Source organism: Castor canadensis, chromosome 1 (genome assembly GCF_047511655.1).
Source record: "Castor canadensis chromosome 1, mCasCan1.hap1v2, whole genome shotgun sequence".
Taxonomy (NCBI): domain Eukaryota; kingdom Metazoa; phylum Chordata; class Mammalia; order Rodentia; family Castoridae; genus Castor; species Castor canadensis.
In genome coordinates this window covers 149,260,509-149,277,412 of record NC_133386.1, presented here as the reverse complement: position 1 = coordinate 149,277,412, position 16,904 = coordinate 149,260,509, and the positions used below count along the sequence as shown (strand labels likewise).

Sequence of the window (16,904 nt, the reverse complement as noted above, 5' to 3'; positions counted from 1 at the left end):
CAAAGGCCACTTCCAGTAAATCTGCTTGAAATGATAATCAAAACTTCATAGTAAATGATGAGAAAAGTTTTCAATGAAATTTTATTATAAAACAGGAAATGATGAAAATAAGCTAAGAGAGTATCACTGAGATTTTTCTTGTGCAAATGAAATTATGAAAATAAGTTATTTATGCTACACATATGTTATCATTTTTAGATTGAACAATGAATTAATCATGTGCTGATTTTGGTATTAAACTTTTTTGTTTTGGTGGTACTGGAGTTTGAACTCAGGGCCTTATGCAGGCATGCTACCACTTGAGCCACTCTGCCAGCCCTTTTTTACATTGAGTATTTTCAAGTTAGGGTCTTGGGAACCATTTGCCTAGGCTGGCCTCGAACAACAATCCTCCTGATCTCTGCCTCCCAAGTAGCTAGGATTGCAGAAGTGAGCCACTGGTGCCCAGCTGACATGTTGTTGCTTTTTTTTAAATACCAACAAATTAATATGCTTGCGTACCACGTTCCTCACATCTTACTTACAGTACCTTCATTAAGAGCTTGTTTAATATTTAAGGACTTCATCCATTTTCCCAAGGATCTCTTTAAATCTTCCAACATTCAACTCTTTCCCTTTTTGAAGAACCTATCTTGCTGTCATCCTTCTTGTTTTTGTAAATTCTTCTGGACTGGTCGGGCTCCATCAGATCCTCAAAGCTTGCTCATAAGGTTTTCCAACATTGTTTTCTTTGACTTCATGAACTTTGCAGTTGGTTTGTCCTGAACTTGTGTCATCCTCTTACATCTGTCACCCATGCTGACCAGAGCCAGATGGGATAGACATTTGCTCAGTGAGGGAAGAATGTATGAGTGAGCATTATTTTTCTAGATAGGCAGATTCCTAGTGAATACTTTCACGTTATGATGACATTTGGTTTCTTACACATCATGACTGTGGGAACTTAGACGACAAATACTTAGAAAAGAATGGACTCTTGTAGCTGCATATCCCAAGTTTATGAGTCTGACATGACCTGGAAGCACTGGGGGTAATGCCCTTTCCTTGAATGTCTCAATGACCATGGCCTAAGACCCCATCTTTCTATCTGCAGGCTCAAGTTCAGGTTTGTTTGAGCAGCCTGGGACATACAGGGCCCCAGTGCGTACTTGTCAGTAGCTGTCAAGACTGCCAAATTCAGGGATCTTTGGGATTAAAGAAAGGAATGACAGCATGGAGCAAAACACTCACAGTTGGATTCAAGTGTGACTGCTCCCAGAGCCACAGGTCATGACTTTCCTGGACTCTGTCTCGCTCCCCAGCCCTGGTCTTCTCTCACAACAACCATTCCTGACCCCCTCCACTTCACTAACAATTGTAGTGCCCTGGAATTAGATTCTCATACAAAGTCTAGCTCCCCAATCCTGGGCAATTCCCCTAAACAACTACCCCAAGAATAAAAGTATTCCTAAAACAATAATAAAAGATGAGCAGAGATACAACTCTATTACCAGGAAAGATAAGATTTTATATTGCATTCCACTCTTCCTGGTTCCAAACCTAACTTTAACTAAAAGTTCTTTCAACCCATATCCTCAGGAGACACAAAAACCTCTTGGCCCTCCTGGCCCTGGTGGCTTCAAGTCACACATAGTTACAGCTCCATTAGGATGGGGTGAAGGTGAGTTTCTGGGGGTGGTCCAGCAGGGGAGGAATCCATGAGCTGGCTGCAAGGTTGAGGTAAGAGAGCTGTAGGTAACCAGCTCCAGATTCCAGCTCCCCAAGCTCAGTCTCTGGTTCTGTGACCTTGAACCAGAACCAGGCTTCCACACAGACTGATGGGGTGGGCTCTGATGGTCTCTGAAGTCTCTTTGAGTGCTGATTTTACCTGTGTGCTCAAGGGAAATCAAGACTCTCAAGAGAATGCTTGCAGGGCCCTGTGGCTTCTGCCTTGCTGGAGCACAACAGGAAAAAGATGTGAGAGAAAGTCAGGATAGCTGGGGGCCAGGAAGTTCAGCTCATGTAAGGGAAGACAGAGCACAGGATTTAAAAGTGTGGACTCTGAAGAACCCCAGATCCTCTACATCTTGGTTCAGAGACCTTGAGTTACAATGCCAAGTTAACCTTCAAGTCTGTGGTTCTTCATGTGCTACCCAGGACAAGCATTAGCTGCTGCCTCCCTCACCCTGTCTTTTCAGCCTATCCCTGCCTGAGGCCTGGATGACGATGGGGCTGGGGCAGTTTAGACCGCCGCCCCCCCAGACTGTATGCACACATGAGATTAAAAATTCTTCTATACTCTGCCCTTTCTGCCAGGCTCTGGGCCTCCCTGAGTTCTCCAGAAGCCAGCCAGGCATAGTCCAATAAAGGGTTTCTACCCTTATTGCATCCACTGGTCAACACTGGGCTCCTCAGGCAGCCACAGCCTCGGGGGAGGGTCAGGCCTCCAGAGCCAGGCTGAGGCCTCCAGGGGCTGGAGCCTGAGTCCCTGGGAGCGCGGAAACTAGGCAGCCAGGGAAACAGGGCAGGCCAGGATCAGCCGGAAATCCCAGTTTCATGTGAATTCCCACTCTGTGAAGCAGGCAAGGAACAGAGCATCCTTCTAAGTTACAGGTCCCCGGGGTCCAGCCCTAGCTTTGGATGCTCTGCCCCAGCCCCCATTTCCCATCATTGGCATGAGTGCTTGTTGAAGCCTTCTCACACAAAAATACAAAAGCTATAGGACTAGATTCTGATTTTCTTTCTCTGTGTTCTCTCTCTCTTTTTTTTTCTCTCTCTCTCTCACTCACTCACACACCCACTTTAGGCCTCTAATCAGAAGCTGTAATCAAATACCATAAACAAAACCTCCTAACAATGTTCTCCTTCTGTCCCAGCTGTGTCCCTATGGCCACATATGGAGGGACTCAAAGGAAGAATCTGTAGCCAAGGGCTCTGGCAGAAACAGAAACAGGACCTTAGAGGACTACAGAACAACAGCTCATCAGAGGTAGAGAGATCCCAGATCCCATCTAAGTCCCTCTCACACAGGCAAAGCTCTCTATAACATGAGCCCCAAATCAGTCACCTTGAGAACTTATGGAACCCCAGATTCCTGAGCCACCCAAACCTGCTGAGTGGAAATATCCAGGGTGACTCTTCGGATTCTGCAGGAATATTTCCATGACAAGAGATTCACCACCCACCAGGAGCCTGTGCATGACTGGCAGCTCTGTCCTGGGCGAGCTGGGATCTGCCTCCCTGTGTCCTCCCTGTGTCCTCCCTCCATGCTGCCCTCCACAGCAGCCTGCAGCAAGAGAAATCCCACAGATGGAAGAGGCAATTTGTGGGTCTTCCCAGCATCTCCTTTCTCTAGTTCCTCAGTCTTTGCTCCTACCACAGTGTCCACAGTTTCCCCTACCCCTTCCTCAGGACATATCCAGCTGTACCCCATTCAGCATGCTGTACCATGCAGCCCCAGGTGCCAGAAACAATTCAACTGTATTTAGCATTTAACTTCCAATCAGCCTTATGAGGTAGGTGTCATCATTTCCATTTTGTAGTTCAGAAAACTGAGGCACAAAACAGTTCAACTGTCTTCCTCTAAGGTCACATAGCTGACAAGTAGCAGGACCAGAATTTGAACCCTGGCAGCTTGGCCCTGGAGACTGTGTTTCTAGTCTGTTTCCTGCACTGAGCACTGCTCACTTTGCCACTGGGCCCTCCCTGAGAGCTCTGGGAACTGGACCAGGAGGACATTCTCCTATATTCCCAAAGCTACTTGTCAGAGGGGGACCAACCTGGGCCCCTGAAGAAGCCTCAGTCCTGTGATTTACAAACCATGCACTGGGTCTTACCAGACCCATCTGCTTACCATTCCCTCATGTGGGGCCAGGGGACATGCACACATCTGCATTTGTGACTTCCTCATTCTCCTTCACCCAGATGTTACAACAGTGCAATGTGGTACACACACACTCCTAGAAACCAGACCCTTGTTGTGGCCTGGCCTAGGCCTTCAGTGATTTCTTGGAGGTACCAGAAATACTCTGGGTCTTAGGCATACCTGTGTGAACAGCACCATGAAGTAGAAACTTCTAGGCCCTACTTCCTGAAGTTCAACCATGAATAAGTAATTCATCTTGTCCCAGTTTCCTCATCTGTAAGCCAAAGGCTACAGTAACAGCTGCTAACAGCCAACCCTTATGGAGTACTTACTGTGTGCCAGACATAATGCTAGGATGCATTATTCATTTCATTCTCACAATGCCCTAGTGAGGAAGGTACCACCATTATTCCTACTTACAGATAAAGAATCTAAGCACAGGAAAAAGACAAATAATGCACATGCAATAATCCAACTAAGAGGGGAAGCTAAATTCAAACCCAGCTTGGCCTCAATAACCAAATTACACACATATAAAGTGCTCTGCTCATAGTAGGTGCTCAGTCCTTACTACAGCACAAAGGGTTTGCAAGAGTTTCCACATGCATCATTGTAATTGATCTTCCAACACCACCCTGAGGTAGGAAGGGCAGAGATCATCTCCCCAGGAAAGCACAAGTTCAGAGAGTGAATAGTTAGAAACTAACACATAGGCTCCTCAAGTTTCCTAGACTGCAGTCTTTACACTCTTCATCTTGTTTAACTTCCTAACTTTCTTATAAAGGAGCAATGACTACATTCATTTTGCAGCTCAGAAAACTAAGGCTTGGAAAGGTGAAGCCAGTTGTCCAAAATCACATGAAAAAGAAGTTGCCGGGCCTGGGTTCCAGTGTTTATAGCCATAAGCCAAGGAAACATTTACCAGTTTATGGTTTTTTTTCTCTCTAGTCCAGAAAACGCTCCTCTACACTCAGTAGAGTTTGAGCACAGAGGAAATAGAGGACCATTTACCTGTGGTGAGCACTGCATAAATATGGGAAATGTTTGTTGAATTGCTTCAATAAATATTTGTCGAGCATTGACTAACCAAGCCGTGCTCTCAGGAGCTCGCATCCAGGTAGATTTGCAATTGAATGTTGATCCTTTCTGAAGCAGTCTGCCTATGACCTTCTGTATCAAGAGCTGGTGGCTCCTTGCTCTGCACTATCCAGAGATAATCCAGAGCCTAAGAATTTGCCTTATAACAGAAGGAGATGGCCAGTTTCTCTCTCTGCAAGTCCTGTCTTCACTGGCCAGAAGACAGGTTCTGTCTATACCTCTCTGGAGACCGCTGGGGAAGTATGTGCTTCCCTTGGAGGAAAAAGCTTTATGACCCAAAGAACTGACTCTCTATCAGGAATGAGAAGAAAATGAAATTGATAATGCCTGTAGATCACTTGGAACCTGGTAAGGATAGGAAGAGCAGGGACTTTCCCACCAACTCTAAGCTCTAAGCACTCTGGTGCAATAACTTCACAACTACACCAGGAAGCGGATACTGTTAGCATCCCACTTTATAGACTGAGGCTAGTAAGTACCCCCTCATCACCAGAAACCTGGGAAGGAAGCACTTGAACACTCCGTCTTGGGTTTTGAATTCATCTTCCTTGAAGTCTACTCAAGGAAGTAGTAGACTACTGTGTTGGCTAGTCTTCCATAGCTATGACCAAAATACCTGAGACAACAGCTTAAAGGGAGGAAGGATTTATTTTGGCTCACAGCTTCAGAGGTTTCAGTCCATGATCCCTTGGATCCATTGTTTCTGGGTCTGTGGTGAGGCAGGAAGGACATCATGGCAGGGAGCATAATGGTGGAGCAAAGCAACTCACCTCATGATAGACAGGAAGTAGAAAGCTCAACAGGAAGGGGTGGGAACAAGGTTTCCAGGGTAGTGCCTGCACTACCACCTACTTCCTTTAGCTAAGCCCCACCTCCTAAAGTTTCCAGCATCTCCCAAAATAGTGCCACTAGCTGGGGACCAAGCCTTCAGCACATGAGCCTTTGGGGGACATTTCAGAGTCAAACCATAACATCCTCTTATCTCCTCATACCCTCTTGAAGAATAGCCTCAGTTAAGCTCTAAAATGAAATATCTTCCCAGAAGTTATCAGTAAAGCATTAGCATCTGGCAAGTGAATTCTGGAGAAATCTGTTGGGACTGCCATATGGTCCCACCCCTCTGTGGTATATGCCATTATGTCTATTCCATGGATGAAGACACTGTCAAAGTTCACATAGTTGTGTCATGGTTAAGTGGAGATTCACACCCAAGTTTCCTGCTGAGGTGTCTCTACTAACTTGGCCTCTTTCTCACCCTACCCAGCAGTGAAGCCAGCGTTTTGAGCACCAGGGCCTCAGGCATGGGGAGCAGGTGCTTGATGTCCCATCCTCTATGAGGATGCTTGGGAAGGGTCAAGAAGACTGTCACAGAGTAAGAACCATAGCTCTTCAGCTCAGAAGACTGAAGCTATGAGAGTGCCTAAGTCAAACAGAAAGTGTTTCAGAGGTACTGGTGGTTACAGATAGCCAGGAGTGCATATTACAATGACTTGTGCTCAGTTCTTATTGTGAGCAGTGGAGATGCTTGTCCTCTGTTTCTGTCTTCCCTGCCTGTGAGCTACTTGGGGTCACATGTATATCTCTACTCTCATTCACTCTATCAGTGGTAGGAGTTTAGTGAGGGAGGGAAGGAAGAGAGCAAGAGAAGAAGGGAGGGAGGGACGGAGAAAGAGAGAGAAGGGAAATAGGGAGGGAGGGAAGGAAGAGATGGATGGATGGATGGTAGGTTGGGTGAATAATTGGTTTCCAGATGACTGAATATCTAGATTGAGGGGAGGAAGGAATGGAAGAAGGAACAACATTAGAAAGGGAGGCTAGAAGATCTTGATAGACAAATGTCTGGCTAGCTGAGTGACTGTCCATAGAAGAAGGCCAATAGCATTGGGCACATCCACACTTCTGAAATGTGTTGGTGAAAGAGGAAGAGTGTGAATGAAGAAAGCAGGATAATCTGGTGACAACATTCCCTCACTTCCAGGACTAGAATAGACAATGGCAGGAAGAAGGGTCTGGCAGAGGCAGTGCCCTAGGCACAAGGCGGGATCCATAACGAGGAACACTAGGGAGACTTTAGGGGCTAGGGAACCAGTCCAGTGTTCAGCAAACCTCAGCAGAGGCACTTCTACTATCTCCCTTGGCCTTGGATTTGCTACTGGAATCATCATTTTCTTGCAAGTGCCCTGAGAGTCCTTTTGTCCTGTCCTAAGAGAACTCATCTTTGAGGCTGGGGTTCCCCTCTCCTGAGGCAGTCACTGCCTGTCCCCAGGGTATAAGAGAGGAAACGGGACGCAGCTAAACAGTGCATACTCACCACCACCACCCTCATTGTCATCATTATTACTTTATCTGTTTTTATCTTTAAAACACATCTGGAAAATGGGGATTATTGGTTCCATATGATATTTGAGAACATGAAAATTGGGGTAGTGAAGTGACTACTTGCTGGAAATCACCCAGTGGGATGCCAGTCTAGGCCTACCCAGCTTCTCCACCACCCCACATTACCTTCCCGTGAGGTCCTCCTCTTCTGAGCAGTCACCCGGGGCCTGCACAGGAGCTATGCTCCCTATGCCTGCCCAGCCTAGCTGGGGCTGCTCCTTATAGTTTCCTAGACTAGGCTGAGTCACATGATATTGGGGACTTGAAGCTAATATCCCCATCTATGACACTGGCCTATATTTATCCCTGTGTTCAGGCACTTAGGAAACTGCTGTGCATTCCTGGGAATTTATGAGTGAAATAAACACTTAAATGTTTCTATAAGATTTATTTGAGGGGAACAAAATGTGATCTGCTATCTTATTATTGAGTGAGCTTTTTGGGCAATGGACCAGCCCCACACTGCTTGGCTGGCCCCAGGGAAGGGAAATGGACCCCTGGGGAGCCTGGACCCATGGACCAGCAGGAGAGGCTGTGAACCCAAGGCATTTTCTGCCCTTGTTGTCCTTCCTCCAGCTGTGTACTCAACCTGGTGCTTGCTTGAGGGTTCCTGGAGGAAGATGCACCATTTGTGAGGATGTGTGCAGCTTAGAAAAATAAGAGAGGAGTGTCAGAGGCCTGCAAGATGCCAAGAACTAGAGGAGGTGTGACCAACGATGGGGAGACAGCCAGAAAAGCAGTGTGGCATTGTGGGAAGGACACAGACTGTATTTAGTCACCTCCACTGTTTGTAAGCTACACAGCACAGGGGCAAGTTAGCTTTTTCATTAGTAAGGTAGGGATGATGCTGGGTATCAGTGGCTCACACCTGTAATCCCACCTACTCAGGAGGCTGAGATCTGGAGGATTGCAGCTGGAGGTCAGCCTGGGCAAGCAGTTCTCGAGATCCCATCTCCAAAATAACCAGAGCAAAATGGATTGGCAGTATGGCTCAAGTGGTAGAGCACCTGCTTTGCAAGCACAAAGCCCACAAATCCTACCCAAAAAAACAAATAAAAAATAAAGTAGGGATGAAAATAGGAAGAGGAAAGAGAAGAGGCATGTATCCATGACCAACCCCACGTTCAGGGCTTCACTTTTGTCTCTTCACCTCATCTCTATGTTTCATGGCGTCAGGGGACCTTATCACCCCCAGTTTGTAGATAAATATCCTGAGGTTCATTCACAGAATTGCTGGGAGGATTAAATGAGAAAGTGTGAGGGGTACCTGCCACAGCGCCCATCATGCCGGAGGTCTGAGTACCTGTCACTTCCTTCGACCCATATTTTACTACCCTGTTTCTTTACTTCTGAGGTCTGTGTCCCACACAAGGCATCTATTGGTTGAGAAGCAGCCAGGTGAACTAGGGGTGAAGCCAGGTGAAGGTGATCTTAGGTGTGGGCTTCCTGGGAGACACTGGGCTTGTGTGGCCAGGTGCCCCAGGGAAGATGCTCCCTGGCTGCATGACTAGAAGGGCTAATCTAACTCCCATTAACTCTGACTTTCACTCAAATGTTTGGTCACACTCAAACCCAAGAACCAAAGGTTTCTGGAAAACAATCTCAAAAGAATTAGCTCCATCCCAAAGGTAAACAGTGACTCTAACCCATGAACACTCACTGAGTGCCAGGTAGTCATCCACAGGCTTTCCATACAGGGCTGCCAGAGCTGGTGGATGAAAATGCAGTCGGGTCCCTGCAACAGTGGAACATACTTAAATTAAAAAATTTAAAAAATTGCTCATTGTCCACTTGAAATTCAAATATAACTGAGCATTCCATATTTTATCTGGGAATCCTCTTCTGTGTTAACCTGTTTAATGTAAGGTAGCTATTTATAGATGAGGTAACAGGCACAGAGAGGTAAGTAACTTGCTCAAGGTCACACAAGTAAAAGGGAAGCTGTATCAGAATACTGTGTCTCCTGAACTTGTTATTTCTCCAGTCTCTGCTAGAGTCAAAAACAGCCCACTCAAGATGGGAATGGAGCCAAGTGTAGTGGTGCACATCTGTAATCCCAGCTACTCAGGAGACAGAGGCAGGAGAATCACAAGTTCAAGGCCAACCTGGGCAAAGTTAGTGAACTATTATCTCAAAAAGAAAACAAAAACAAAGGTGCTGGGAATATGGCTCACGTGGTAGAGTGCTCGTGCATGAGACCCTGGGTTCAATTCCCAGTACCACACACACACAAAAGGAAAATATAAATGATCCCACTATTGCGTCAGCTTGCCCAGCATTCTGTGAGCAAAGTAGGGAAAGAACCCTTCATTGTTATTTGTGCATCTCTTGCACATAGTGGAAGGAGAGCGTGAAGACCCTCCCAGGATATTCCCTTTGGGGGTGAGAGGATTGCCTTCCTATAGCTTTGTGCCTTCTGGTTTCAAACACCTAGCAATTGTGTGGTGCCCACCACCCATGGCTTGGTTCTGCCCATCAGTGCAGGTGTCTCTGCCCACTTCCTCTGAGCGAGGTACCTGCAGTCCCACGCAAGACAACAGCCACAGGAGAGTGTTGCTGCCGGCGGGCTTCAGCCAGTAAGCAGCCCCTCTGCTGCCTTGCCAGGCAGTCACCTGGCAGGTGCTATCAGTTTTAGGGGGGCGGGTCCAGCCTCTTTTCTCCTCTCTCCGTCCCATCATGCCAACAGGAAGCATCATAGAGGGCTGCCTGGTCGCCTCTGTCTCCTGGGACACAGCATAAACTCTGGCCACAATAGGCATCTCCATGTCCTGGATGAATGGACAGAATAAGCAGCAAGAAAGTGCAAGTGTCCACAGATTCCATCCCTTTCCAAACTCCAAACAGAAGCTTCACATTGCCAGCATGGTGCTCTCTCTTCTTACAGGAGGGTCTTCCTCTGTAGACTTTATTTTATTTATTTATGTAGTTTTTTTGCCTTGTCACATCATGACAGGAACATATGAATGGAAAATTTATTTGAACACTTACTTGTTTTAAGGAGCATACTTTAAAAGCTAAACTTTTTTTTTCATTTATACATATGTGCATACCATGTTTGGGCCCTTTCTCCCCCCAACGTCCTCTGTAGACTTTAAACTCATGTGAGTCAGTCAAAGGCTAAGACAACCTGCACAGGCAAAACTGGGTGGAGCTGTGGTAGTAAAAGCTGGGAAGAGAGAGATGGAAAGAAAGAGGGAGAAGTGAGTGAGGAGAGAGAAGACAGAGGTGAAGAGAAATAGAAGATGGATGGATGGATTAGATGGATGAGTAGGTAGGGAGAGAGAGGAAGGGAGAGATGGATGGAGAGAAAAAGAGAGATATGGATGGGTAAGGAGAGAGAGGAAGAGAGAGGGATGGATGGGGAGAGAGAGGGGGAGAGAGATGGGTAGAGAGATAAAGAGATAGCTAGAGAGGATTTGGGTGGAAAGGGTAAACAAGTGAGGAGTCATCCATGTGGAGTGTGACAAACGCGTAGGAAAGAAAAGAAGAGAAGAGAGGCAAGGATGAGAGTTAAGATTTGTTCCCCTTTCGTGTCTTTTGAGAATTGAGTGTAAAGAATGAATTTCCTTTTCTGTTGTTTTGTTTGTCTGCTGAACTGGTTTCTAAAGCAGCCTTCTCAGAGCCTGGGCCACGTGGTCACAGCTGCCCTGGGTTTCAGGTCAGTTACCTTCCGAACCAACACATTGGCAGTTAGCTGGAGGAAGCATTTCTTTTCCTCTGCGATGGGTGTTTATATTTATCCAAATGTTTTCCCATTTTATGGTCTCATGATTTTACATCTTGTGGTGTCCGTATTATTGTCAGTTACTTCAAATTGCTTTGGGAGAATAAGTAGTATGCCAATAAATAAAAGTAAAATCTGTATTTTTCTTACTTGTGATACTGATATAGTTAATTCCTGAAAATGGCTCTATACTCCACCATTACCACAATTATTTTTCTGGACTAAAACATGAGCAGCTAGTTCATGATAGGCCCATCCCACCCCTTTAAACGGATGTAGCCAGCATGCATCAGTGCATGCTGGGAATTTGTGAAAGCCCCACCACAAGGTTGACCGAAGCCTTGTGATATAATGTATGTGAAAATTAAATTCTAGCCAATGTGCAAGTCTTCTTTGTTCACCAGAGGACTCAGAAAAGAAAGTCTCTAATTATGGCAGTCACGAAAAGAGCAGTTTTCAGAGCTCATACATTCACAGTCCAGATCAAATCCACTCAGAAAAGGGAGCCTCATGTACTGTACTGTAAGCACGTGGGAGTTTTTATTGACGCTTCCATGGCAAGAGTCACACATGAGTCAAGAAGACGAGAGTGGGGGAGATATTTTAAGCGCAAACCTCCCACACTCTAGGAAGCCAGGCCAGACACACTTGACACAGGGACAGTCACAAATGCCTTCAGAGCTGGGCACCATAAATGACTGGAGTAAGCCAGTTTAGGATCTCTCAAACCAAGTGTTCATGTGGACCCAATATCGCTGGATCTTTCCATTTCAAGAAAAGCAGGACATTCAGGCCTTCATATGATTTCTTCCAGTTGTGAAATTTTTGTGGCTAATCTTAAAACTTGTAAGCACTATTCCTAGAGAAAGGACCCATGGGTCTCTGATCTGCACTTCTGAGCTCAGAGACTGTTTCAGAGGATGCTCATTCCTTAATTGGCAGGCAATTGACCACACCAGCCAGAAACTCTCTTAACTATGTGCAGAGAAACCTCTGGGAAAGCTTCAGCCTCCCCTCTCTCCAGAGCGCCCACACAGTGGGACATCCTCCATCCTCTTCCCCAGTTCCGCCACTTATCTTGATGCTCACTCCTCAACCTGTCTGCCACCACCTCCATCCTGCCACCTGCCATTTTGACACCACTTCCCCTTCTTGATCTCAGCAGTTGCTACAGTGCCACTGTGTGTGCTGAGGCCCCACACCAGGACCTAAGATCCTCCTGCTTCCCCACTCACCCCTGGAAGCCTCCAGCCTCTTACCAGGGGGACCCAGTAGACAAAAGATGGGAGAACCTGTGCTCTCAGAGTAGAGCCATTGTCTATTACAGTAACCAATGTGACACTTTCCCACGGATCATTTCGTTTTATTGGCAAAGCCTTCATCTGAGCAGAGAAGCCCGTGGGCCATTTTGCCACTATGGGAACTGGAGGGTGATGCAGCAGGAGGACAACGCAAATGGCCAGGTCATCACAGCCACCAAGACAACAGTGTCTAGAGAACAGGGTCTGCTTTTTGGGAAGCTCCCTGGGCAAGGCTTCCAGGAGGCATCCTTGGTACGACGGACAGCTGTGTTGTTAGAGGAACGGAAGCTCTGGCCAGTCAATTCCTATAGGGAGGATGGATGCTTTAAAAACATGGCCTCTTCCATCATCATTCATGTCCTCTCTCTCTCTCTCCTTCCCCAGGGTCTTGCTATGTAGTCCAGGCTGGCCTAGAACTCACAAACCTCCTGCCCCAGCCTCCTGAGTACTGGGATTACAAGTGTGCTCCACCATACCCCACCTCTTCCACCATCTCCATCAGTGTGAGTCATGAGGATTCTTGGATGGATTTGCTCCCACATTTCTCTGTTCTTAAGCCAGTTAAATTACTCCCAGGTCTGACATTCAGGGCTCTCTGCCCCAAAACAATAAGATCCAACTGAGTGGAGAAGCATTCAAAGTCATTCAGAGGCTGCTTCAATCTCTTATTCTAGCTTCAATCCACTCCCACACCTCCTGTCCCATATACCTCATAGCTGTGCTTCTGCTCCAGCTACGTTGACAAGTCTATAATTCCAGCTGTGCCTTTTGCTAATGCTGTTTCCTTGACCCCAAACCTCTCCCTACTATCTGTCTTAGAAGCTCCTAGTCATCCCACAAGGCCCCTCGTTCAAATGTCTACTCTGATACAGTCTTCTCATTTTCCTGACTTTCTTTTCTTCCTCTGAGATTTTGCAGAATGTGGGCCACCCCTTATCATCTTACATATATTTATTCTAAGTATGCCACTTTTCTGTATGCCTTGCCTGACTGTGAGCACCTTAGGGTCTTCACTCTGTATTTCAAGATGCCCTTGGCTCATGGTGGCACCCAAAAAGTGTTTTCTGGATGAATGAGAAAGTAACCTGATGGTGCAATAGATATTTATTGAAAATGTTGATCACATGCTAGGTGCTTTATCAACATTATTTTTAATTGTCTCCATACCAACCTTGAAAGTTAGATATTATGATTACAGAGCACAGAAAGATTAAGTAACTTGCCCAAGGACACACAGCACATAGGTGCCAAGCAGAAACGGCAGCCAGGTCTGTCTGAGTCTTCGGTTGGCAGGGCTGCCCTTTACTCCCCACCCAGCACAGCCCTTCCTCCAATTCCCCTTCCATATGCTGGGAGCGTCCAAGGGCCCTCTGCCCAGTCCCCATAGTGCCTTGCACCGACCAAGTCCTGGATAAGAACACAGAGTCTGAGGAACCACTTCTCAGGGATCTGGCCTTGGGCTTGTGAGTCAAAGCATCCTTTCCGCAGGGGAAGCAGCACAAGGCTCTTCCTCAGAGACACCTTAGGTTTGAAGCCTATGGAGGGAGGACAGGCAAATAGAAAGGAAGCACTTTCACTACAAGCCGTGACATTTACGAGGTCCACAGAGCACTTTATAGATGGGTTTAACAAGAAGGTACAGCATGAGAAGGAAAGAGGGGGTCCTCCCACCTTGCCAGGAGGCTTAGCCCCACCCTGGCTCTGCCTGGCTGCAGAGGGGCCCCTGGGGGCTGCAGAAGGTCTCGTCCCAGGGAAAGCGTCCATGGTGGTGGCTGGCACCATGGCTCCGACGGCACAGCAGCAACCGTGGGATTACACATCTGTAATCGGAGCCCTACACATCTGTAATCAGAGCCCTATCCAAACATAACTAAAAAGCAGGAAAGGGTGTGGCTCAAGTGTTACAGTGCTTGCCTAGCAAGCATGAGGTCCTGAGTTGAACCCCAGTACCACCAAAAACAATAATTCTAAGGACTAACCCATACCTTTTGTTTTAATTTCAGAAATATAAATTTGTTCACTTATACAAAGTAAGAAAAAGTAAGCTGTATGTCATTTTCCACTGACAAATTTCCTTTACTGAAATGTCGAAATTGTCCAATGGTGGAGCAGTGGATGAAGGTTAGGACTGAGAGGAAGTCCTGTGTTCTCTCTTAATTTTCATTGTCTCCAGCCAGCCTGGCCATGGTGCCAGGAGCCTGCCCCATTCTTTCTTGTGTTGTTAGTGAGAACTAACAAGAGGCCTGTGGTGCCTAATCTCAGTGATGAAAAGTGGACCATGTCACAATGGGTGGAAGTTGCTGGGGAATGAAGGAGAAACTCCTATCCTTCCTTTTTTCTGAATAATCCAAACAAACTGCATCTGTGTTTTATTCAAATGAATAGTCAAGATATGGAAGTGGTTGCCAGAGGCAGGAGAATCACAGGTTCAAGGCCAACCTGGGTTACACAGCAAGACTGTCTCAAAAAATCAAAAACAAACACCCTCATTGTAAACTCTGAATATAAAATTTTTACTTATCAATTGTACCTCAATAAAACTGAAACAAACAAGCAAACACATGGCACTGGCGTCCTGATCACGATGGCTTGAGTGTCACCATGGTAGAATGAGTGTGGCAGCTCCAGACCCTGCATGCTCCTATCAGCCCAAGCCCAACTCTGTCTGTGTTTTTGTTCTGCACCCCAGGACCCTCCCTCTGCAGGACTGTTTCACAGCCCACCTACAATCATTCTGACCGGGGATGCCGGTTCACCAGAAGGAGAAACGGACAAAAAACTGGCCAACAGGTACATATCTGCCTGATCCTTGTGCTATGACATGCAGTGGAGATCAGAGAGTGATATTTTTTAAAATAAATTTGTTCTTTGTATCACTATTGACAAAAATGCTATCAAGCAGTGTTTCAAAATAGGAGCAAAATCTTGGGGTTTTTTTCCATTATCTTCCCTGCCCAAATGATTTTTTTCTCCTGGATTCTGTCCTTTGCACTCGGCTAGATTTTAAGAAAAGCACAAACCATGTGGTGGGGTGGGGGGGATTCCCATAGTAGCTGCCCAGATATTTGCAGACAAACCTGAAAGATGTGAATCTTTGATGTAGAATCCTGCCCTGGCCAAAGTGGTCCCATGTGGAAGAAGGTCTCTTGGGAGAGACTGGCTCACACGCCCAGGGAAGTCACTGACCTGGTTTTTTGCAGCACCAGCCCATGCATTGATCCAGCTGGAATGAGAATGTCTAGGTAGAGTTTTCAAAAATTTAGAAGGAAAATCTCATCCACACCTAGTAAGCAAAGATTTACTTCAGTTGTTACCCAGGGAAGCAGCAGGATGACAGACTAGATCCAAAGGAGGAAATGAGAAATTGATATACACATGGAGTCAGTGGGGAGGAAAAGAATTTTGAGTCAAATTTCTAAGTCAGATATAAAATAGCTTAATGTTCTGCAGGGCAACGAAGCCATATTTTTATCTTTTCTCCCAAACAGAAATCCTGTGTATCTCTACCAGACCACAATTATTTACATTTTGTGAGGTTTCTGTACCTAATAAACAGTAAATACTGTAGTAAATCAGTCACATCCCTTGGAGCAATGGTTGGAAAACTTGAATATGCCTCACAATGAAGGGACACTCGTTGAATGACAGCTGCCTGGGCCACTTCCAGGGTTTCCGATCCTTTGGGGTGGGGCCTGAGACTTTGTGCTTCTGACAAGTCCCTAAGGTGAGCCTCAGAGGACTCCTGGTCACTCTAGAATGACACTGAAAGACTGTACAGGTCTCTTTAGGCCCATCTCAGTTGTTATCCTGACAAGATGACTCTGTCTTTCAGAGCTCCCAGTCCCCAGCGGAGGCCTTCTCACCGACACTTGAAGGTTTCCACAGCTCCACTGACTTCTGTGGGTAAGAGCTAGGTCAACTTGAAAGTGTGTTTGAGCAGGAAGAATGAGGTCTGGCATCTTGACCTGACTTGGCTCCCTTCTCCCCTCCCACTCCTCAAGGCAGCCCACCTCAATTACCCCCAAAAGGGCAGAGTAGATCCACCCCTTAGTGTTTGGGTCCAGAAGAAATATGAGGCCTAACTTTAATGCTTGTGCTGAAAAGACAAAACCAGGACACAAAGTGCAAGATGAGGAAATCAAAGAGAGTCAGAACAGCTGGGCGTACTGGGACTAAAGGGACAGCGTTCTCCAGACCTGCCAGCAAGGCCCACATCCAGGCGGCTGTGTGTGCTGAGTGCAAAGCTGTCTGCCTGGCCACCTGCTTGTTCCCCACACAGTTTCTCACAGCCTTCCCTGGGCCACTGGAGCAGAGGTATGACATGGACTTCGTCCCTGACTTCATGTTGGTCACAGTCTATGAGGAGACTGAACAGTGAATAAGCAAGACACTGTGTTATAAGGCTCTTCACAGAAGAGTTAGGGAAACCACAGCAAGAAAGGAACCAGTTCTCCCCAGAAAGGATAAATGCTGGGTACATTCCAGAGCAATGGTGCTTGAGCTTCCCCTTACAGAGTTGGGCAGGTAGACAAGAAGGAGGAAAGGCATCGGCTAGAAG

At 46.5% G+C, this 16,904-nt stretch overlaps 1 protein-coding gene across 5 annotated transcripts in view; it reads left to right on the top strand.

Annotated features, from left to right (window-relative positions):
* Irag1 (inositol 1,4,5-triphosphate receptor associated 1) overlaps positions 1-16,904 on the top strand; it is a 113,309-nt gene that overhangs the window by 38,467 nt on the left and 57,938 nt on the right. For 4 of the 5 annotated variants that reach the window (XM_074041339.1, XM_074041334.1, XM_020184350.2 and 1 more), the window contains 2 exons: positions 15,036-15,136; positions 16,179-16,249. In XM_074041339.1, the coding sequence (XP_073897440.1) occupies positions 15,036-15,136; positions 16,179-16,249 (172 nt within the window). The remainder of the gene's footprint in view (positions 1-15,035; positions 15,137-16,178; positions 16,250-16,904) is intronic. The other variant, XM_074041345.1, reaches the window with a different exon arrangement.